Source organism: Canis lupus, chromosome 1 (assembly GCF_048164855.1).
Source record: "Canis lupus baileyi chromosome 1, mCanLup2.hap1, whole genome shotgun sequence".
NCBI classification, from domain to species: Eukaryota; Metazoa; Chordata; class Mammalia; order Carnivora; family Canidae; genus Canis; species Canis lupus.
In genome coordinates this window covers 77,036,333-77,061,367 of record NC_132838.1, presented here as the reverse complement: position 1 = coordinate 77,061,367, position 25,035 = coordinate 77,036,333, and the positions used below count along the sequence as shown (strand labels likewise).

The 25,035-nt window shown below is 43.9% G+C and overlaps 1 protein-coding gene across 4 annotated transcripts in view; it reads right to left on the bottom strand.

Moving 5' to 3' along the window:
- Positions 1–25,035, bottom strand: part of FRMD3 (FERM domain containing 3) — a 292,382-nt gene that overhangs the window by 58,395 nt on the left and 208,952 nt on the right. For all 4 annotated transcript variants that reach the window (XM_072836922.1, XM_072836930.1, XM_072836912.1 and 1 more), the window contains 6 exons: positions 22,752–22,839; positions 21,100–21,188; positions 17,813–17,876; positions 16,517–16,605; positions 5,020–5,094; positions 4,452–4,520 (listed from right to left, as the gene is read on the bottom strand). In XM_072836922.1, coding sequence (XP_072693023.1) covers positions 4,452–4,520; positions 5,020–5,094; positions 16,517–16,605; positions 17,813–17,876; positions 21,100–21,188; positions 22,752–22,839 — 474 coding nt within the window. The remainder of the gene's footprint in view (positions 1–4,451; positions 4,521–5,019; positions 5,095–16,516; positions 16,606–17,812; positions 17,877–21,099; positions 21,189–22,751; positions 22,840–25,035) is intronic.

Below are 25,035 nucleotides of genomic sequence, written 5' to 3'. Positions count from 1 at the left end.
ATTTAAATCAAGAGCCCACCAGCACAGTTATGCTAATAATAAATATAATGCCAGAATTTGATGGTTTATATATATGACCATATTTGTCTTTCTCAGTGTACCTGTGAGACAGGCAAGAAAAATACCATATTCACAGATCAGGACATCGAGACTCAATGAAGTTATAGAACTTGACTAAAGAAAGACACTTAGAGTTGACTAACTCAGATCATCTGATTCTCAACAGTGCCTCCCTGAACTTTCTGCATGATTTATCCTATAGTGCCTGAGAGAGGACTCTGTTCACTACGGCTAATGTCCACTGTGTCAGGTGATCTTCTAGAAGATATGCCAACATCCTACTCAGCTCCCACCCTGCCCTTATGCCTGGGCTCCTGATGCAACAGCTTCTCTGGCTGGAGTCCCCTCAAGCCAGGCAAGGGTCAGTGTTGTGTTTCCCATTCTCAGAATCTATCCGTCAACTGATTCTGCAAAATGCCTGACCCACTTTGTACTCAGCACAGAACAGTTTTCTAATGAAACCATCACTAGGAATTCTACTGAGGTAAAAAGGTTTTCTTTTGAAAGTGCAAGTACATTCTAAGATTGGCTTCAAAAACTGAAAGCATAATATAGAGCAACTGAAGGCTTGTGGAATTCCTGCACTAGTCCTTGCAGTGAAGCAAGTGCTGTTGGCCCATCATCAAAACTCCATCTGAAGAAGCTTTAATGAGGACACGTCTGTTAAATTCTAGCTTCGTTTTTGGATGAGAGTTATAACACCATCATCTCGCATTCGTATGGCACTTTCTAATTTTTTAAAGCACTTTATTTTAATGCCCATAACACAATCTAGAAGTTGGGCAAAGTAATATTCTGAATCTCATTTTACAGATGAGTAAATTGATGATCAGAGAAGTTCAGACTTACCCAAGACCACCCAGCTTGTAAGCAACACAAACTAGATTAGACTACACAGTTTATAAGCAACACAACCAAGTTCATGACTGGTGGGCAGCCCGGGTGGCTCAGCGGTTTAGCACTGCCTTCAGCCCAGGGCATGATCCTGGAGACTCGGGATTGAGTCCCATGTCAGGCTCCCTGCATGGCCTGCTTCTCCCTCTGCCTGTGTCTCTGCCTCTGTGTGTGTCTCTCTCATGAATAAGTAAATAAAATCTTTAAAAAAAATTCATGACTGGTGCTTGTTTCAGGTCCAAATGCTGCTTCTGGGTGTGTCCCAGTAGTGGCTGCTATGCCCAGGTGGCTCACACGGTCAGCCCTGGGCTCAGTGAGCTGCAGCCTTCTGCCTCACGGCCCCTGGCATAAGTGGTTGATTCTCACCAGGTAGCCAGCCCAGGAGGACTTTGCTTAGAGACCTTGTCATCAGTAAAGATCAGTGAACTATCATGAGAATTAGCTTTTTCTCTTTTTGAAAAAAAAAAATTCCCAAGACAGTGTTCTCAATCTGTGTTGTGTCTCTCTAAATACACACACCTCAGCAAAAGTTGTATTCCATGAACTCGCTGTTCTTTGAAGAGTACACTCTCAAGTGGGAAGAAAGACAACTAACTAAAGCCTTACTATCACCATTCTAAAGGAGTGGTCATCTCTGAACACAGCAGAGAAAGGATTCATTACTATATTCTCACTTTTGACAGCCACATCAAAGAAGCCAAAATAATTCAAAAATAATTGTTTGGGATCCCTGGGTGGCGCAGCAGTTTGGCGCCTCCCACGTTGGGCTCCCGGTGCATGGAGCCTGCTTCTCCCTCTGCCTGTGTCTCTGCCTCTCTCTTTCTCACTGTGTGCCTATCATAAATAAAAATTAAAAAAATAAATAAAATAAACTCTCAAAAACTTTAAAAAAAATAATTGTTTAAGGGAAAAAGTGTCCTTCCACACAACTGGCCACTGGAAAGAAATGAGAAATTGCTACTGGAAGGATCTATCTCCATGGCTCTGATAGCACTACTGCCTCCTAGCAGGTCAAGGTCCCCAGGGCAGCACGTTGGACAGATCTCAGGTCTTCTCAGAAAATCGCAGGCACATTGCTGTCACCTCACACCCCTGATTCATATACGCATTCAACAAATATGTACTGACCTCTACTATGTGCCCAGTGCTGTGTTAGGTGTTGGGTGATACACAGATGACCAAATAGGCACAGCTTTTCCCTCCCACAGCTTGCTTTGTATTATTACTTTAAACAAATCTTCCTTGTATTGTCAGATTTGAGACATACTACCACAAAGCTGAGGACCAGAGAGGTGTCCTGAGCATGTGGACTCAATAGGCTTTCATATACACATAAAAGGGTTCAGTGGAAAGGCAAGAAATACCATATGAACCAGAGTCTCAAGGGCCCATAGGTCCTTGTTTGCAGTAACATCCCTGGGGGGCTTTAGAAGATTCCAGAAAAGGGAAACTATAAATTGATGCCTCATTTCCCAGCCCTTCTGGCAGTTTGGTTCTGTCCATTCTGGAAAAAGATTCTCACTATGGCCACTCTGCTCCTTTTACACAGCCTGGCTCCTCAAAATGTGGTCCCTGAATCAGCATGGCCACCATCTTGGAGCTCATTAGAAATGCCAGATTCATGAATCGGGAATCTGATTTTAAAAGACCTGTAGGTGATCCCTGTCCAAGTTAAAGTTTGAGAAGCCCTTATCTAGGGATCCTTGAGTCCCATAAACTATGCAAATCTCAGTCAAAAAGAGAATTTTTTCAAATTATTTCTGATCTCATTATCTATCTATATATGATAACTATGGGATTCATGGAAAATCTTACATATTGAGAATATGAGCCTCTGAAAGCATATTGTTAAAAACAGTTTCCTTCTTTGTATTTGTGCTGTCAAAAGAACTCCCCAGCATCAAGTATTTCTTTTTTCTTTTTTTAAAGATCAAATACTCGCACTTCAAATTAGAAAAATAAAACCCAAGCGGAGCCCCTGAGGTGGTTCTGCCTCCCAGCTTCTAAGAGAATGCCAGAAGCTTTCTGGGTAGCAAATGCTACAAAGAGAAGAATACAGGCTTAGGTCTGCCACACACATAAAAAAATTTACAACTTGAGATAAATCATTTAACTTCTCTGAGACTCAAGTTCCCTTGTCTATAAAATAGAAGCATCAAATTAGATGATACTTAAGGTCATTTCTGGCCCAGAGTCTAGAAAAGTTCAAATGATACATTTTATCATTTCATCTTTTTCATTTCTGCCAGAGTGACTACGATTTGTGGTAGAAGAGGGACTCTAAAGACTATATTAAAAAGAAGTAAATAACAAATAAAAGACCAGTGTCATCAGTGGGTAGGCTCTAAGACTTTCACAGTTTTGCACTAAGGTACCTCCAGACAATGTGCTCCAGCTTCCCTAGCCCTACATCTTTCTCCTGCTTCTTAATGCAGGAAAGACCACTTCTACAGACGTGCACATGACAGCTTCCACTGGGTCACCCAAACCAGGAAGGAATTATTCTCTGTAGACATCTGCATGGGATCTCGTGCCAACTGTAGTTCTGCTCCCTCGTGTGGGAGAGAAGTGTTGTCTGGACCCCCATGCCAGGCTGGTTGGGCAACATTTCCAAGACCCAACAACCCGGGAAATAAGGAAAGAAGCCCCCAGTTCACTGGGTCATGCTGGAAACAGAGGAGACTGGGCAAATATGAGCAAATATGAGCCTAAGGGAGACTCTGCCAAGTCCAAAGGCGGGGAAGGAAGGAAAAGGTGCCAACCAGTGTGTGGCAGCCTCCTAAAAAGCATAACTTAGGATGATCTTGCCTTCAAAAAGGAAAATGTCATGATGAGAATATTCAGCTTTAGATATCTAGCATGTTTAAGGTTGAGAATACGCAATGATCTGTGCATATTGTGGTGATATAAAGTCCAACATGACAAAGGGAATATTTAATTCCTATGAACTGCATAGACTGCCACATTATGAAGATGCATACCCTTGAACTGCTAATGACTACATTCCTCATTCCCCTGAGTGAGCTTTGGGAGTAAGAAGCTCCAGGAGTGATGAGCACCCCCAGCCTTCCTCCTGTGAAACAGTCAAAGAGAAGTTGGGCCAATGGGAATTGGCCACATCTGACGAGGCAGGAACAGAAGAGTGTTCTTAGACAGCAGGATGATAGCTTCAGCCAGGAGACGACACCCCTGTGCCTCACACACTGTTCATGTGGCAATCCAGGCCCAAGCAAGCCAATGATTCCTCCCCACAGAGCAAGCAACTCAAAATGGAGTCAGGCTGCACTCACACCGTGGCCCTGTCAAGTCTGTCCCACAAAGATTTCCAGGACAGCAAGAGTGCCGTGCCTGGAAACAGATGTGCCCAAAATGACACAGGCAGAGGCAGCTGGTGCCCTTATGCCCTTTCCCATTATAGAGGATTTGGCAAAGCAGGCTTCTAAACCCTTCCATCCATCCCAGAAGCCTCCCGGAGCCCTGGGGATGACCCCACATACCTGTGCACCTCTGGAGGCTCCCTCTGGATTTTGGAGCTGGCCTCTACCACCTCTTTGGCAACTTTACCACTGCAAAAGAAAAACACAATGTCTGTGCACAGATACTCAGAGCAGAAGGGGAGTAGTGTGTGTGTGTATTTTTTTTTTTAATTTCACAGTAGCCTGATCCACTCTAGAAATCTATGCCTTCTCTTCCTCCATGAGAGAAGTTACTATGGAATTTGAGGGGAGTTCATGAGTGTAAGACATGAGTGGAGTAGAAATGGAGGATCAAAGCAGGTGTACAAGCCAAAATACACTGATTTATAAGCAAAGTATTCAAAAAATCAATGGCTGGGATGACTGGGTGGCTCAGTGGTTGAGTATCTCCTGTTGGCTCAGGTCGTGATCCTAGGGTCCTGGGATAGAGTCCTGCATCAAGCTCCTCATGGGGAGCCTGCTTCTCCCTCTGCCTATGTCTCTGCCTCTCTCTGTGTGTCTCATGAATAAATAAATAAAATCTTAAAAGTAGAAGTCAGTAACTGCCCCCACCCCAACTCATCATCAAAATGGAACCACAGGTACCCACCTATATCGAAATCTACTTCCTTTAAAAAATATCTTGCTGCTTGACACAGTCTTGATCTGACTGGATTTCGCGTACCTATAAGAAGCAAAACAGAGTTGGTAGTGATATTGTAAAGTCCAAATGAGACATGCTATATAAAGTGTGATAACTGTCAAATATTAGAGTCAAATTAGTCAAATATTTTTGACTCTAAGGAATATATGCTATTGGAGGATTGCACATGTGCACACACACCTGAAAGAGAAGTTTCACCAAAAAAACAAAACAAAACAGTGTATTTCACTATATGTATACTCTGCTATCTCTTCATTTTTTTTAAAAGTAGGCTCCATGTCCAACATGGGACTTGAACTCGACCTGGAGATGGAGAGTGACATGCTCTACCTACTGAGCCAGTTAGGTACTCCTCTTTTCTTTCTAAATGCTGGTGGTAGCCCACACAGTTTGGTTTCATAATCCGTTAAAGGGGTCAAGACCTGCAGAAAGGACCAGGCAATACTGATGATCAAAAGGGATTCTTTCCCAATTTCCATTTGGAAGATACAGAGAAGAGTGGGGGTGACTGGGTGATGGGCACTGAGGTGGACACTTGACGGGATAAGCACTGGGTGTTATTCTATATGTTGGCAAATTGAACAACAATAAAAAATAAATTTATATTAAAAAAAAGATACAAAGAAGATGGATTGTGTCACAAGGTGTCAAGTTTCCAGTTGTGGGGGTGGGGGTGGTGAGGGGAATTTTCCTGCCTGAGCTGAACCAACACTGCAGTAGAAGACAGCTTCCTGGTGACACAGGTCACTCACCATGTCTCAAAGAACCCACCTACTGTGTACTGCCCAAAAGAGAGCACAAGGGCTCTTGTGGACACAGTCACTGGCTTGGATATGTTCCGGTTAGGTCGCCATGACCCAGTGCCCTTTAAAAGAACCCAGGCTGGTAAATGACTAAGACACACGTGGAATAGGAAGCCCAGCCAAGCACTGATTCAGCAACTCTGAGTGTGCCCTTAGCCATGAACAAAACCACAGCACTCTGAAAACAATGAGACCGTGGGCTGCATACAGGCCACACCCAGGGTGCCAAATTGCTGTGAGGCTGACGATGCCTCTTGGTCAATAACTTTAAGCCTTGTGCAACTGAACCCAACCTAGAAAGAATGGTCTCCAAGATTTCAGGACCATTTAAAATACTGGGAGTCACAAAATCTTAACAGAAAAACCACCCAGAGCAATATGCTGTATAGAATTCTGAGCAAAGATGTGCACACAGCCAGAGCTCTGGTTAGAAGTTTCCATGCGGGCAGCAATCCCCACCACTGGGCCTGGTTGAAGCCCTGGTTCATCTGTTCAGCAATTGTTTTTAGTTGTTGTTGTTGTTGTTGTTTTATGATAGTCACAGAGAGAGAGAGAGAGGCAGAGACACAGGCAGAAGGAGAAGCAGGCTCCATGCACCGGGAGCCCGACGTGGGATTCGATCCTGGGTCTCCAGGATCGCGCCCTGGGCCAAACGCAGGCGCCAAACCACTGCGCCACCCAGGGATCCCCTGTTCAGCAATTGTTAACCGAATGCCAAGCCAGCTCCGCACACTGCCGCTAGGTTTAGGGAAGACACACGGCCTCTGCATTCATGGAGTGTAAGGTCTAGAAGGGAAATGGATATTAATCTAAAAACCAGACACATAAGTGAATAACTCTATATTGTGGTGGGGGGCATGAAGGAAAAGATGCAATGATTGCACGGGAAGGGGAGACTAAGCCAGCGTAGGAGCCAGGGGTCTGAGCTGAGATCCGGGGAGGGGAAGGTGTTAGCCTGGCAGGTTGTGGGCAGTGTTCTGGGCAGAAGGCTCAGCAGGCATAAAGCCCAGAGAGCTTAAGCACTGGAGGAACTAAAAAGATCAGATGTGCATCTCCCCACGTTATTATTATTATTGTCATTACAAGCCCCAACACATACATTTTCCCCCTCATTTAGCAGGACCTGACCTTGAGCTATGCTAGTTAAGGATTTTGGCCTTTTCCTCAGAACAATGGAAAGCCAGAGGAACGCTCTTTTGCAAAGAAGCCCCTTCTCCCCTTCCACCTCTGCAAAGGGACTGAGACAACACAGAAGGGCACTGGGGACAGAAAAAGCACAGGGAGAATGAGACAGGAGGGGAGGGGGTAACCTGGGGAGGGAGGTACAGCCTATGAGATCCCACCCAGGAGGCTCCTGACACCTGGTACACGCAGTGCGGGCTGCTGGCCAGAGCTGGGCTGTGGATCCACACGCAGTCAAGAGGATAAAAATCCCCAGCAAGCTGTGCTAACATGGGACAGAGTCCCAGGGGGCCCTCCTCCTCCAGCGAGGACACACATGCCCGGGGTGCACCTGCCCCCGCCACCACCACCCCAGCCCCAGGGAGCCGTGAACCCAACACGTTGTTATCTACGTTTCTCAGGGAGCCTGAGAAAAGGGCCGTCTTCATCTCCTGCCCATCTTCTTGGCAGGGTGGTTGCTCCCAAGCCTCAGAGGTAGGCGACAGGGACCTTTAAAGAGCTTCTGCTTTTTTCAGTGTTTGTTATTACTGTTCTGGGGCAAGGTAGTCTGCTAAAAAGACAAAGAGACTTAATTGGAGTTTTTAACCCATGAAAGTAATGTTACATTGTACCGACTATACTTCAATAAAAACATTAATTAAAAAAGAAAAAGAGCCTTAATTGGAGTTTTCAAAGGCAGCTCTGTGCCCAGCTTATAGAAGATACCAAAAGCATAAAATGGTGAGGTAAGCCCAGCTGCTGGAGGGAGCCCCTTGTGGGGAGAGGGAGCGGCTCTGCTTTTCAAGGGTTCAGCCCCAGCTCTGCTCCTCCAGGGCCTCAGAGGAGGCCGCTGCCTGTCCCACCAGAGCAGCCTCTTGGTGGGAGGCTCTCAACTGCGCTGCATCTACACAAAACCTCAGAGGACACGTTTTGCAGAAAAAGTGAACAGCCTGCCTGCTCAGGACGTGAGGAGTAGAAACGTCATTAGCTTCTTTCAGGCAGCTGATGAGTGCTTGTGTCATGTCGTTTGCTCAGAGACACTCTCCCCAGAGCCTTACCAACTCCTCACCCTTCCAAGCGTGCAGGTAGATGCCCAATCGCGTTGGGGTTGGGAGCTTCAAATAAATTTGAACAGGGAGGGGGTGTATACCAGGAGGGTTATTCCGAGAGAGCCTGAACAACAGAAACCCCCAAGAAATGGGAAGCACGGGAGGATGGAGGGAGATGGTCAGGGGAACAGAAAGGTGGCCACGTGATAGGACACACCTCCAGCTGTTCCCAAACCTGGCTGTATGCCAGCAGCACCTGGAATAAGGGTTAGAATGCCAGTGCTTAGGCTTGGTCACTAGAGATTCTCATTCAGCAGGTCTATAGTGAGTCCAGGAGTTTGTTTTTTCATCAAACACCCTGATGTCATTCCAACCTCTGAGTCCCCAGATTCTCCTTGAATGACCCAAGAGGGGGTGTTTTACCTGGAAGAGCAGAGGCCCAAGGATCCTACCCGCTTTTGGTCCTGCGACCTTGGGCAAGTCATATAGCTTTTCTAAGCCTTAATTTCTCCATGACTTTTTTAAGGGGGGGAAGGTATGACAATACTTAATTACAATGGTATTCTGAGGAGAGTTAAATGAGATCAAATCATTTGATAGCACCTATTCATTGTTTAAGTTTCCCTCCCTTTCTAATATCACTCTCAAAACCTCTCCATTGACTTCTCACTAATCAGCCACCTAAGCCAGTCCTCTGGGCCATGAAGATTCTGGGGGAACTGTTCCAAACCCTCTGCAGCCAGTAAGAGACCCTTTATGCTCTAAGGGTACCTGAGTGGCTCAGCGGTTGAACATCTGCCTTTGGCTCAGGGCTTGATCTCAGGGTCCTGAGATCGAGTCTTGCATCAGGCTCCTTACAGGGAGCCTGCTTCTCCCTCTGCCTCTCTCTCTCTCTCATAAATAAATAAAATATTAAAAAAAAAAATCCCAACTAGCTGATAAGCACTGATGTTCAGTTCACCAGGCTCTCACATCAACAATGAGCCCAGAGCAAAAGTCTGCCCACTGCAGGCAAGAATGCACAACCTAGCTAAAAAGCAATTCTCTCTCCTCCAGCCTTCTTCCTCACCCACCCTCTCCCCACTGCCATCTCCAACTCCCCATCACAATCCCAGCACAGAAGCTACAGAAGACTGTTCTCAAACATCTGACCTCACAGAGAAATCCACAAGCTCCCCCATTTACCAACACCTGGCTTGACAGCAACTGTGTATCCACATGGTGGCCTTGCCACAGCTCCCCACCACCCCTACCCCAGAACTGCCAGGGCAGCCACTGGACCCAGAGACCTCCTCCCCCCGCATTAGGGAGCTCTGCCCAGTCCTGAGGCTGAAGCTGTGTTTTGAATGTGGTAACATGTGTACAATGTGCCGTGCATGCAGATGGTGCCTGGGATGTGCAAAGTGCTCAGTCAGGAACAGCATCCTGAGATACACACACAGCCCAGCCCTGCACCAGCACACCGCCCCTCGCCCCTGCCTCTGACCTCTCCCCTGGCACCTGCTACTATACATGCTGGGGATGGAGGTCAGGCTAGGTGCTGTGGAGATCCTGGATGGTGCTCTAAGAATTCACTTCTAGAATTAACAATATAATTTCCCATTTTATCACGGGTACAGCTTCTGGAGTAACCACCGCAGTAAAAACAGGTTATTACTGAGCACCTACTATGGGCCATATGCCATCCGAAGCATCTCAAACATATTAGTTTATCCTCACAGCGCCCTCCTCCACCTTTTTATGAGAGGAAACTGAGGCATAGAGGGGTTAAGTCACTTAATGGTAATACAATAGAAGCTGGAGGAACTTGATTGCAAATCCAGGTCTGTCTGTATTTTTATTTTTTTATTTATTTTTTTTTTTCTGTCTGTATTTTTAAAATAACGTGTTAGCCATGCAGGTTCTCAGACTTCAAAGAGCATCAGATTCACATGGCACGATTCTCAAAACACAAGTTTCTGGTTGTGAGGCTGGGGTGATGCCCAGGAATCTGCGTCTCCAGCAAGTTCCCAGGAGATGCTGATGCGGATTTACAGTCCCTACTTTGAGAATCACTGGATTAGAGCATTTAACCCTAGCCTGCACATTAGCACCACATGTAAAAGATTTATTTCTACCAATATCTAGATCCCTCATCCCAGATTCTGATTTTTTAAAATAACAAATTGATTGAGATATAACCCACATAGCATGGGGTTCACCCTTTTAGACTGCACACTTCAGTGGTCTTTAATATAATTCACAAATTTTTTAAAATGAGAAATCATTTTCATTGCCCCAGGAAAAACCAACCTCCCATTACCCTCCTCATCTCGTCCACTCCCAGGGCTAGACAAGTGCCAATCTACTGTCTGTCTCTTACATTTCTCTATTCTGGACATTTCAAACAAATAGAATCGTACAATATGTGGCCTTTTATGTCTGGCTTCTTTCCACTTAGCGTAATGTTCACAACTTGGTGTTTTTTTTTAAAGCTCCCCCAGGTGGTCCTAATGTGCAGTCAGTGCTGAGAAGCACTGCTTTAGAACATTAGTACTCAAAGTGTGGTCCATGGGCCTGCAGCGCAGCTTCACCAGGGACCTTATTAGAAATATGGACCTCAGGGGTGCTGGGGGAGCTCGGTCAGTTAAGCATTAGGCTCTTGATTTCGGCTCAAATCATGATCTCATAGGTTGTGGGACTGACCCCAAATCGCCCTCCACACTCAGCAAGGAGTCTGCTTGAGATTCTCTCCTTCTCCCTCTGCTCATCCCCCTCCTGTCTCTCTCTTTCTCTCAAATAAATAAATCTTTAAAAGAAGAAGAAGAAAAAGAAGGAAGAGGAGGAGGACAAGGAGGAAGGAGGGAGGAGGAGGAGGAGAAGAAGAAATATGATGCCCCACTTGGATCTACTGAATCAGAATCCACATTCTTACAGGATTTCCACATAAGTCATGTGCTCAATAAAGTGTGAGAGGCTCTGATATAGGGAGTTCTCAGGATCCTTACCTACCAAGTGTTCTGTTTCTCTGACAAAACGCATACCAAACTCTGGGTAAGAAATTTCTTAGGGACTGCCTTTATGCCCTACACAATCGTGGACAAAGTTGGGGACTAAGAGCATAATTTGAGCCTGTACAGTGTCCCCAGTGCCTAGCACAGTGCATGGCATAAAGCAGGTGTGTGTGACAGACTCACTGAATGGAAACTCCCTGAGCCACTGAAATCTTCAGTGAATCTGTGTGCTTTCAGGGAACCAGCACCCTGGGGGTGGCAGCACCTAGAAAACACATGGCATAAAGGCATCTCTGAAATGGTGACTGTCTACCAGAGTTTTGGACTCCATTCCCAGGCAGCAGATCTCAGAGCCAGGGTTTTCAAATCAGATCGGTGGCCCCAGGCCAGCCAACAACTAGCAGCACATTCATATCTTAAAAGCACACAAGGGAATTCTTAGACTTGGGCTACCGGGCCTGCCTGTTCCTATGACAGGTGAAGTAGAAAAAGAGGGAGCAAATCACACCCAACCCAAGAAACAAAATCCGGACCTTGCTCTGCCAGCTGAAACCATTACAATGCAGTACCAGTTCAACAGAGCTAGAAACAGGCACTTACCCTTGAACTTAACAGAATCAGAACCCATCAGAGTCAAAGGACAGGGCTCTGGGACCAACTGGCACTCAAAACCCTTTTGTCATTACTGGAGGGGGTAGTGGTCATGGTCACTGCTGCAGCCACCGTTCATCGACGGTCACTGTGCCTGGGACAACTAATCACTGCCCTGCAGGTACTACCGATCACCTTTTACAGATGAAAAACAAAATTGGGGCTCAGAGTGTAAGGGCTTTGTTCCAGACCACAGTACTAGTGACAGTCAAGACTCTAAGCCAAGTCTTTCACTTCCAAGGCCCATGCTCATTAACACTAGGAGAAGGCTGAAGCCAGGTTTGTCCAAGGTCATATAGTCTGGTCAGTAGTAAATTGAACACCAATAAAAAATAAATTAAAAAAAAAACAACAGGTGACATCTTTCCTTCTCCATAAGGAACAGAGATGATTATGGAACAATAAAGAAACAAAAGTTTCCAAGAAAACTCAGAGCAGTACAAATATTAGGGATTAGATGTCTTCATGAGAAAATGGGGTAGCCTGACCTAAGCAAAGCAGAACCACAAGGACTTGGTCACCTCTGTACAAGAACCTCAATGGAACCTCAATGTATGTGGTTCCATGTATGGTATTTTAACTTAGAATGGGTTTATCAGGGTCTGGCCCCATGGTAAGTCAAGGGAAATCTGTATACAAAATTTGTGCTGACTACCAAACCACCAGGTCTTCAGAAGCAGCCACAGAAGACTGAGAGGGATTCCTCTGATATGCCTAGTTGGCCCATCTAATGATAGAATTACCACACTGACCTCTTTACTAGTTGCCAGTTAACGTGTATACCCTAAAATGTGCAAAACAAATTCCCCAGTCTGCAGGTTTTTCTCCTTCTTTCCCTCCTTTCAATTCTGTTTTTTTTTGTATATTTTTTTATTGGAGTTCGATTTGCCAACATATAGTATAACACCCAGTGCTCATCCCATCAAGTGCCCCCCTCAGTGCCTGTCACCCAGTCACCCCATTCCCCCTCCCACTTCCCCTTCCACTACCCCTTGTTCATTTCCCAGAGTTAGGAGTCTCTCATGTTTTGTCACCCTCTCTGATTTTTCCCATTCATTTTCTCTCCTTTCCCCTATAATCCCTTTCACTATTTTTTATATTCCTCATATGAGTGAAGCCATATAATGATTGTCCTTCTCCTAATTGTCCTTGTCCTAATTGACTTACTTCACTCAGCATAATACTCTCCAGTTCCATCCATGTCGAAGCAAATGGTGGGTATTTGTCCTTTCTAATGGCTGAGTAATAGCACTACTGGGGATTTACCCCAAAGATACGGATGCAGTGAAAAGCTGAAACACCTGCACCCCAATGTTCATAGCACCATGTTCACAATAGCCAAACTGTGGAAGGAGCCTCAGTGTCCATCGAAAGATGAATGGATAAAGAAGATGTGGTATGTATATATATACACAATGGAATATTATCCAATTCTGTTTTTGTCTTTGATTCCATCAATTCATAACTCCCTCACACATGATAAAACAATGTGTGTGCAAAAGAACTAATTTATGTCCTAAATCATTCTTTGATAGAGATCCTATGATTTCACCTAAAGGATCTTCAAAACTGTGCTAAACTCCTCCCCAGAAAGGCTTATTGAGAAGCCTCTAAAAGGTCTATCCACTGGGTGTTCTCTTCTACTCTGGCCCCTTCCACTGCCTGTGGTCAGCAACCATCAACCACACCCTTCGCTCCTCTGTTGCCTGTTTCATGATGGCTGAACCCTCTGTGTCTGGCCCCTCATCTCCTCCCTGTCTACGTCATGTACCCTCTACTCCAGCATGCGTAGCTGCTCATCTTCCTCAGTGTCTTCCATCTTTCTGCCTTGGTCTCTTACCCAGAATGTCCTTTCTTCATCTGAAAAAGACTTCCACCTCCTGGCTCCCCTGGCAGCAAGACTCGCCCCTCCTCTGGGGTGCCCTCCAGCATTTTATTTATACTTCCCTTTTGGTTCCCTATGAAACACAAATCTCCTGAGGATAGGAATCATTTCCTCGTCAATTGATCCTCATCAATCGATCCAGGAAATATTTTTTGAAATATTTTTACCTGAGGTCTTTGGCAAACACAAAGATAAACAGAGCCTAGTTCCTACCATCAGAGAGATCTGATCTAGTATAAATATGTACATAAAAATCTACAATGAAATAGGTCATGATCCATCTTGTTTTGCTTTGTTTCTAAAACTCCATCTACCAGCTCGATCATTTGTGAGAAAATATTCATTCAAAATGACTAACTACATGAGTCTGAATTATCCCCTGACAGGAACCAGATGATTTCATTAAAGGAGGAACTTAAGACTTCCAAAAGCTTAAGCTCCAAAAATAGTTTGTCAGTTCCTCAGAAAAATAAGTATAGAGTTACCCGATGATCCAAAAACTTCACTCCTAGGTATAAACCTAATAGAACTGTCCACAGAAAAACTTTGCTATGAATATTCATAGCAGCATTATTCATAATAGCTAAAATGAGGGAACAACCCAAATGTCCATCGGCTGGTGAATGGATAAACAAAATGTGGTATAGCCAAACCATAGATTATTATGCAGTCATGGAAAGAAATGAAGTTCTGATGCCTGTTACCACATGATAAACCTTGAAAACATTACCTTCAGTGAAAGAAGCCAGGCACAAAAGGCCACAGAGTTTACAACTCTGTTTATATAAAATATCCAGAAGGGGTGAATCCATAAACATGGAAAGTAAACCAGTAGTTGCCAAGGTCTGGGGAGAGGGGGAATGAGGAGTGACTATTAATGGATGCAAGGTTTCTTTTGGCGGGGATAAAAATGTTCCGGAATCTGACAGTGGTGATAGTTGCGTGACTTTGTGAATTATACTTAAAACCACTGAGTATATACTTTAAAATGGTGACTTTAAAAAAAAATAAAATAAATAAAAAAATAAAATAAAATGGTGACTTTTATGGTATATGATCTCAATTTTTCAAATAATTAAGAACAGCAGCAAGCTGTTCTGTTATGTATGCGCAGGCCTCCACTAGACAGAGCATCAAACCGTCTACATCTTCGTCTCTCAGCTCTCGTGGGTGTGAACAGGCCTGGACATGATTTCAGAGGCAATCAGTTGCCCTAATGTACAGTTCCCAAACACCTCACGGGACCTACTGGTGGCTTGAGGCGAAGATGGTTGCAGGAAGGTCTTTTGATACACAGCATTTTGGAGGTCATCTCATCTAAGGGCTTTCAAACTATGCCCCTGATAGGATCTTCCAGGACTGAGGGTTCTCCCAGGACACAGGACTCTCAATGCTAAGACTGGGGAAGCCTGGGCAAATGCAGACAACTGGTCACTCGAGCTCCTGAGAAGCAGTGAACAACAGGTGAAGGGTCTCCAGTCTCCAATCCCAACTCTGGTCCCCAACAACCATAGTTCCTCTATTTTTATCTTTTTTTCAATTTGAGAAAAGAGTTCTGTGGATAAAAAAGGATTTGAAAAAGATTGTCCAAGCATTCATTCTCTTGATCCTTGTCAGCCAAAGCCAGAGAGGTTCAGAGAGTCAGCATTTTCAGAGACATGAGTCTAATGAGCAAGGCAGAAATCAGGGCAGGGGGGCAGGGGGAGACCAAGCAAAGGTTGCCTGAATGAGCACCAGGGGCCAGTTGATACCCTGGGCAGGGCTGGCCTGGGCTCCTGACTGCATCCTTCACCACCGCTCTTCCAAATCAACAAGTGTGTCTCAAAGAGGAGAAGCTGGAATTCAGTGGGAAGATCCTAAATTTGAAGCTCTTTAGAAACCTGAGAGCTGGGCACCTGGGTGACTCAGTGATTGAGCATCTGCCTTTGGCTCATGTCATGATCCTGGGGTCCTGGGATCCAGTCCCTCATTGGGCTCCCCATAGGGAGCCTGCTTCTCCCTCTGCCTATGTCTCTGCCTCTCTCTCTGTGTCTCGCATGAATGAATGAATGAATGAATGATGAATGAATGAATGAATAAATAAATAAAATCTTAAAGAAGAAAGAAACAAACAAATAAACCTGAGAGCTTTATGGATGGTTTCTGAAGTCCTGTCCAGTACTGACTTGCCAAGATCCTAGATTCCACCCGCAAACTTTTGGCTCTCATCTCTGTATGCTGCAGGCTTCTTTACTATAAACACCTGTGGCTCTCTGCCAAAGCTTGATTTCTCTGGTTGTGAGAGCACATTCAGCCCACACTCCGAGTAAGCCAGAGAGTATTACTCTGCCCTCTGAAATGGCCTTCAACCAAAATGAATGGAGAATTGGTAGACAAATAGCCCAGGCCCTTTGCTGGTCAGTGGGAGAACTCTGAGGCATGTTCCACAGTATGACAGAGTTCCCCAGCAGAGCTAAGCACACTGCTCTCAGCAGTGACCTGATCGATCACGAGCCCTGTGCCACTTGCTGCTCTACCTCCCTTCCCAATTGCCCTATGGGTATGTTCAGAAACCACATCCCTAAGAAACCACTTGCACTCAACTTTTCTCAAAGTCTGCTTCCAGTGGGGGCACCCAACCAAACACAGATTCTGTGACATGTTGGATGGAAATAGCAATGCAAAAAAAAAAAAAAAAAAAAAGTGCTCATTGCAATTCTATGGGCATCACTCGTGGAGCTCACGGCTGGATGGGCCAACAGTGGTTGAGAGTCACCCTGCACAATGCACCAAATTTACAATTCCCTTAAATACAATAAAAAGAACTGATTTAAAAGAAATGCATATGCAGCTATTTGCAGAACATAAATGGTTCGATGGATGCTTTTACAATCTATGATTAAATGAATAAAAGCTACGCACTTATAAAAGGCCTGGTTCTCCACCCCACACTTCCAAAGATGTTTGCAGGCAGCTGGTGTTGAAGTATGGAATGCCAACATGGCTTTTTTCTAATAAAAAAGACAAAACAAGAAAGGGCATGTGAAACATAGTTTATCTTTTAAGGTATTTACCAATCTGTAACCCCACACCTGCCCAACAGGTTAAAAGTAACTCGGGCATTACTATGGTCTTAAAAGTGTTCTTGAAACGGTGCCCCCTGCCTCCCTCACTCTTTGCAGATATCATGAATCTAGCTGGGCCCTGTTTCTAACAAAAACCAGCATCACAATCCTTCTTGACAACCCAGGAATCACCTGCCTCGTGATCAGACTTGTACTCGTTTAAAAACTTATCTGTCACTGCTGAATAACTGGTGCTTTATCTGAAAACTATGGCCAAGAAAATCTGCAACCCTCCAGACCTAGCTCTGAGGCTCAAAGCTTCCATGCTGGCCATCTCTCCAGATGCCTCTTCCCTGATGAACCCAACCTGCATCTGGTCTTAAGACTCCTGGGATGTCTAGATTCTATTTCTAAAACTCTCACCAGCAGTGGTTGAATATCTAGATTTGGAAGTATTCTTTGCTTGTTTCATAAATCTGTATTTTGGTAGATTACAGAGGTAGGAGGAGGTTCCATTTTCTTTCTTTTTTATTAATTTAAATTTCAGTTAATTAACACACAGTGTAATATTAGTTTCAGGAGGAGGTTCCATTTTCTATCCCAGTATATTTTCTACACAGCAGTATACTGTCAAGCATTGCTCACGGACTTTCTTTTCTTTTTTAATTTTTAATTTAAATTCAATTTAGTTAACATATAATGTGTTATTTGGTTCAGGGGTAGAATTTACATACCTTCCTTAATGCCCATCACCCAGTTTCCCCATTCCCCACTCAACTCCTCTCTAGCGACCCTCAGTTTCTCTCCTAGAGTTAAGCTTACCATTTGCTTCCCTCTGTTTTCATTTTATTTTATTTTCCCTTCCTTTCCCCTATGTTCATTTGTTTTGTTTCTTAAATTCTACATATGAGTGAGATCATATGTGCATTTGTCTTTCTCTGACTGATTCATTTCACTTTGTTCTTAAATGTGCAAACCCACTATTTGCTTATCTCTAAAATGTTTAGCATATAGCTTCTATTACATCATAAACTTCAAAGTGGTGGGCTACAATACTAAAGGCACATTTCATGGTCATGTCTTTCTGGTGCACACACACACACCCTCACACATGTACATACAACTACACGTCATTAGAAAAGCAGTCACTGACCTCCTTCTGGGTGCCAATCACATAAAATGTCTTCCCTTCAAACTTCAATTTGCAGACATCTGGCCTAAGAAAAGAAAATCTCTTTGGGTGAGGAGAAAAAAAAAAAAAAAAAAAAGTGGCAGCTATCCAAGGTACCTTCGTTTCCCCTAGGAATCTGGCTGACTCGCAGATACCAAGCCGGCTGCAATGAAACAAGATATTATCTTATTATCAGTGAAGGCCTAATGAGCAGTGAATAGCCCCCAAATGAATTATACAGCAATTTCCTTCCTAAGAGAGGATCCAGAGGCAGCTCAGAATTACTTCTTCCATTTTTTACAGTCAAGCAGCATCTTTCTTCCAAGGAACTCTGGAGATTTTGTGAACATTAACGACCAAAACAATATTAATTGACCAGCCCACTTTGCGAGGTAGGAAGAATGTGATTATTTCAGGTTCGGTAATGAAACGATATGGATTCACAGTATCAGTCTCCCTCACCCTTTCACATTCATCTTCAAGGAACACACACACAAATTTTCATTTCTGCTCTCCCTGCTTGTGGTAGAGTAAGTTTTTTTGTTTTTTGTTTTGTTTTGGTTTTGGTTTTGGTTTTGGTTTTTTATGATAGTCGCACAGAGAGAGAGAGAGAGAGGCAGAGACACAGGCAGAGGGAGAAGCAGGCTCCATGCACCAGGAGCCCGACGTGGGACTCAATCCCGGGTCTCCAGGACCGCGCCCTGGGCCAAAGGCAGGCGCTAAACCGCTGCGCCACCCAGAGATCCCTAGAATAAGTTTTATTAAATATTGAGATGCTCAGAATTGTGAGGACAGCTTGACACATTGTAGCCAAAAGAGTGACTTTAGGTTTTATCTTAAGGAGCTGCTCAGTTAAAATCTGCCTGAAATAGGGAACCTAGGTCACCTCCTTGGTGAGAAGATTTGTGTAAAGAGAGAGACAATTCTATTTTTATTCCTTTGATCTAACTTCTAGAAGAGGGATTTCTGCTCCTGTGTTTTTCCTGAGGGAAAAAGAACAGTGTGGCCACATTAAGCTGCTTGAACTTAGGAGAGGATTTGCAAGAGTGACAAAGCTCAGTGGATGTTAAAAAACAAAAACAAAACAAAACCAGGATTAACGTGGGAATAAAATTTGTTTTGGTAACATATCCATGGCTGTTCCAGAGGCTAGAAGGATATGGGGATGACAGCAACCCACCAGGAACACCAAGATGCAGAACCCAGGAACAAATGGTCTGGGTATTGTCCGTCTCAACTCTTTAGTGGACCCAAGAAGAAATAGAAGCCCAAGGGAGAGAGACATGCAATTAATCTGCACTTGAGACATGTCAGGTTCTCCCCTAATTACTTCAAAACTCAAGCAATTCATAAACCTGAGGATCTAACCCTCAAGTCTTCTGTGGTCCTGGGTAGGATGGGAAAAGTCCCCAGATTATCCATGCTTCCCAAAGTCAACAGGAATCCCTAGGGAGATTACTCTGGAATGACCTGAAGAGTGATGAATACCCTTTTTTCCAAGGTGCAGGAAAACAGAGAAGAAAACTGTTCACCCCATCATGCCACACGTATACGAGATATCAGAATTCACGAATCCCACCGCTCACAACACAGTTGCATTTTCTTCTCCCCCAACCACTTTCTTCCCTGTAAAACAGACAGATGTAAGTGATTCCCATCTTATGAATAAGTACACAGAGGCTCAGAAAAGCTAGGTGATTAAGAGTTTTGAGAGTGCTCATTGTGGAGAAAGAGAACAAGTGGGTGCAGAGAGGAGCACAAAGTATGAACTGAACAAAAGAGAGGTTAAGGAAGAGATTGATGAAATCGGGGACCTCAGAAAAAAGAGGGCTGCTCATAAAGAAGAGCAGAATGTATAAGAGTGGAGTGGGTATTAGCTGACTGATGCTAGCCCAGCAGAGAAGATTTGAAAGGGAGCTGGGAGGTACCAAGAGGACAGTGCACAAGTGGGGGTGTTGATAAAGGGGTGCTGGAAGAAACCCTCAAGCTAACAGAACCACTAAACAGACGTTTAGGTAAGTGCAAGAGCATTTCCAATCCAGGACTGAAGGTGGATGCCCACTGGCCCATCAGGAAGAACTTCAGGCCACAGGAGGGGCCCACCACCCAGTTAGACGTGACAGGAGTGACAGACTGTCAGGGGCCATCGGGGAGGAAACTGAATCAAGCTGAAGGTATGAACAAGACTGAGCCTTTACCATATCACACGTATGTTCAGCCTTCTCATTCTTTGCCTAAACCGTTCCGCTCCTTGATTGGACAGTGGGCCCTGCTGGTCACCTACCCTGCTCCATCCTCCCACTTCTGTACTGACATGACTCAGACTTTTTTCTTCCTCAAAGTGACATGTTCATGGGGATCACACTCTTCTCAACAGCAAGAAGTGGGTCTTGATTTGACCAACTCAATCATGGAGTTCCCACTCTTCTCAGAGGGATTGGTTTAAGTGGGTGCATGTGACCCAATCCTGCCCTATTAGATATACGAGAAGTCTCCTACAAGGCTTCTGTAAAACAAGTCCTCCTTGTTTTAATAGGAGACACACACACAAGCAGATCCTCTCCTCTAGTCTCCAGGTGGTGCTGTATGATGATGGGATGCACAGAGTTACTTGCATGGCCACCATATGAGCATAGGCCTGGGGACAAAAACCACTACCCTGAGATGACAGAGAAGAAAAGGGAGACCTAGGGCCTTCATGGTGTTGTCAGGGAGTTAAGTTAAAGGATCATGGAAATGCCCGACCTCTGGAACTTCTGCTGTGTGAAATAATCAGTCTTCTTATCTGTAAGCCAATGTGAACAGATGTGTTTTCTGAGCCAAAAGCATCTTCACTGATATACTGGGTAACACAGGATGAGTCTGCAACAAGGACTCAACAGAAGAAAATGGAGAGAAGGGACCGGAAGAGGGTCCTGAGTTATTCAAGGGAAATTGCACTTTACCCTGCCCTGCCCTACCCCATGGTCACCCCTTTGGCCAGAACAGTAGCTGCTGGTGAAGAAACACTCAACACCCCTTTAAAGACACAGCTCCTGAGCCCAAGACACACATCTCTGGGTCTTCTAAGGTCTAGGGCAACCTAGATCAGCTTTTATTTATAAGTGAATAATCCTTTTATAATGAAGTTCCACAGCAAAGAAATGAATAATATTCATTCCGCTGGACATTTCCAAACCAAACCAAAAAAAAAAAAAAAAAATCAAAGGCTGGGAAAGAAAAGCAAGATTGAGGAAAATGGTAAGCTAGTTTCCCAAAGAAGTCCTTACCATTTTATCAAATGGATTCTCTTATTTCCCTGGAATACCACAAAGCCTGCTGCAGTGAATCCTAAAAATGTTGTTGTGCCTGTTGAATCCTGAAAAAAGAGAAACAAAAACATTTGGATTAAGAAATATAAAATAAGTGATAAATTGTATTCTCATTCATCTTCTCCCTGGGTTAATTTCAGGTTAATTCCATTGATCATGGCAATAAACTAAGCTTCTGAAATGGAACTTCCATGAACAGCACTTCAAAAATCTGGGGAAGGTCTGGAAACATGTATCTTTTTCCTTGGAGGAACAGACCTTCTACCTCTCCAGGAACATCCTGGGAAAATACAGATTAGTTCCGAACCACTATGTCTATTTCCAAATGTGTCCTGGGGCCACCGGAGTTCTTGGATCTGACCTATAGTTTGGGCAAACCATGCTTGCTCATCATTAGCCCTAAAACCAAAGATGCTATGATACCAAAGCCCTTAGCATCTAATTTAATTTGATTAAATTCCACACAAGATTTCTGGCCATTCTAATGTAAAGATATGTCCAGAAATTCCTACTCTGTTTCCAGCATCAACCAGAAAAACTAAGCATAGATCAGTAAAAGCAAAGGAATGACAGCAACAAAGATCAAGTCTATCTCCAAGTAATAAATAAAACAAACAGGGTCAAAATTGCAGAAAACATTTAATTCACTAAGTGGAACGAACTGACTTATATTACTAGGAAGAGGATTCTGGCAAATATGCTAAAATCATTGTGCCAATAAAAATTAAAATGCCAAAGTGAACAAGTACCACCCGCTCTCTGCCTCGGCTGCACGTTGGAATCATCTGGAGAGCCTGGTCTGTTCCCCCCCGATCCTGATGTCACTGGGTGGCAGAAGTGTACGAAACTCCCCAGGTTCTTCCAATCAGCAGCCTGAATGAAGAGCCGGAGATCTAGTACTTCACCAAATACTATTAGCTGATCCCATATGGGTAAAGAAATTTGCCAGCAGGACTCAAGAACTTATCTTTAAGAGCCCGGCTGAGAGAAATGCTTAGTTTAGGATTCTGCTTAGCATCTGGTTGATGTGTGCTTAGTTTAGGGTACAGAATGGAGAAAACAATTTTCATAAAACATTTCTGGAAAATGTGTGCATCAACTTGGGGGCTTGTTTAAAAAGCATATTACCCAGATGTACCCCCAGTGACTCTGATTTAGTGACTCTGATACATGCTTGAGAGAAATACTGTCAAATAATATGAGCAAAGGAAACAAGAAAAAAATATTCCTAATGTCAAAATATAATTTTAAGCCTTTTTTTTTTTTTTGCTTCTACTTTCCCAATTTTTAAGATTGCCCTCTTGCTGACAATGGTCTTAAAAGTAAATCTGTTGGGATCCTATAACTTCTTAGAGGTAGAATCATCTACTTGATGGATGAATGAATGAATCATGCATGTTAATTTAGGAAAATGAGGCTACTATAAAGCAATTAGCAAGCAATTGGAAGGCTTGCAATGGAGAAAATCAACCACCAGGCCATAGGACTGCAGTCTGCTGTCATCCCTTCCAGTTAGGGACAACGGATCAGCCTGTAGAAATATCCTGCACACTAACTCTCTTGTGAGCAAAACAATCATTACAGGTCAGCCTGCTATGAGGGACACTCACCTTGCATGGGTGGGGGTCCACCCCATAGGTTTCCAAAGTGTGAGCTTTTAGGAGTAAGTTAAATTCAGCAACTGGTGGGCTCTGGCCTCTAGAACCACACAAGAAAAGTTTAGGGTGTTAATACAGAAGATAACAGAAACCTAGAGTCCCTTTGTTCAATAAAATGGGATATTCTAAACTAAAAAAAAAAAATCCCTACATAAATAATAATCAGTAAGACCAATCACCATTCCTCCTCATAAGGAGCTCTTCTCTAAGGAATCTGAGCTCGTGTTCCCTGGCTAATTGCTCCATAATAAAACCACATGTACTCTGAGGACTCCAGTGACCCATACAGTTAATCAAGGTGATCAAGTTACCAATAAGTAAGCCTTGCAAATTCAATCTTAATATGAAATAGAACTCAGCATCTGTTCTTTCCAACTCACTTAAAAAGATTATCCAGGGTAAAGAGCATTCCCTCTTGCTCAGGGTACAATATGGGCAGTCCTGGTATGCTACCAGCAAGCCTGAACAAAGCCATCGTGCCGGAAGAACTGTCAACCATTCCAATGGAAAGCCCTGGATTTTGAAAGGAAATCTCACCCACTAATCTTAGCTGTGCCCTCCAGGGTGGCAAACAAGGTCCTGGCCTCAGTGAGGGGGAGGGGGTTGCAGTAGAGATGACTGTGAAGCCTTCTGGGGCTAACTTCCAAAGCAGGATCTTACAGCATTTTAAAGACTCCACTTTGACTAAATCCCATATGTACCTTAGAGAATCCAAACCATTCTCCAAGGATAAATAGGTCACCCTAACAAGTGAGAAGAGTTTGCCAAAGAAAACAACAGGAATTTGTTTTCATTTCCAAAATGTAAAATTACGTTGTAGTACTGAATCTACTTCCACCCAAGCTTCTCCCCATAGATGGATTCCCTTCCTCTACCCCTCAAGAGTCAACATGCCTCTAAATCCTTTTGAGATCTTCTCTTTACCTCCAGCAACTGAAATTTCATTATGATAGTGAGGAGTGTCTTTATTTACTTATTATGATCAACACTGTGGGGACACTTTTAATCCAATAATTTGTATCTTTTCCCTGGTTGCTTGATTCTTCTCTTCCCAACCTCCATCCTCACCCCCAACCATCCTTTCTTTTCCTCTCCTCTCCTTTGGGAGGCCTAAGTAAATGGTTCTTGAAACCCTGTCCTCCATGCCTTATAACCTTTGTTTCATTCTCTAAATTTTTTGGTACTACATTCTGAATGATTTTTTAATTCGAACATCCAGCTTGCTAATTTATTTTTCAGCTGGGTGCATCCTGCCTTTCTTCCCATTTACGAGTTTTTTTTTTAATACCAATTAAATATTTCACTCCAAATATATCATCTATTTGGCTCTTGAAATAGCTGCCTGTTCCTATTTTATGCAATAAATTCCTCATATTCCTCTGAGGAAATCCCACTTTCTTTCCTTTAAAGTCCAATCCCGTTTGCTCTGTTAATGCTACTTTCTCGGTGAGGGTCCTTTGGTTTGGAACAACAGTCAGACTCTCGCATTCACGGAGTTGATGTTTCCTTGTCTGGTGATTCATGGATGGATATTTCTATATCTTTTTTTTAATATATTTTAAAAAATTAAGATTTATTTATTTATTCATGATAGATGTAGAGAGAGAAAGAGAGAGGCAGAGGCACAGGAGGAGAGAGAAGCAGGCTCCATGCCTGGAGCCTGACATGGGACTCGAACCCGGGACTCCAGGATCACACCCTGGGCCAAAGGCAGGCGCCAAACCGCTGAGCCACCCAGGGATCCCCGATATTTCTATATCTGATGTTATCTGTCTAATGCAGTGGCCTCCAGAGGTTTGTAGGGAACTGGTGGATGGCAGGGGCATGCCATCTGGGAAAAGTATATGTGATAACTTGATTTTAAACTGCAAGTTGTAGTTCCTTCCGGATGTTGCCCACACATGGGGTACCCTCCAGCTCAAGACTGCTGTTGCCCACAAGGAACCAGAGAAAGAGGTCAGAGCTGCCCAACTGTGCCAAATGCAGTTGCCCACTCACCATGGTGGCCACCCTGTGTATGTTTCCTGACGCACCCAGAACCACTCCTACCCTACATGTGTTTAACCTGGATTTGCTCCATCTGTTTCCCATCTTCCAGAGACACTGTTGGAATTCTGATCCAAAAATTGTATTCTCTCCTGGATCTGCTTTCTAGGACTTTTTCCATTATCTATAGGGCCTTGGAGAAGGAAGAAGAGGTAGCCATATGTGTTAGTTTTTTCTTTTAAAAGAAGAG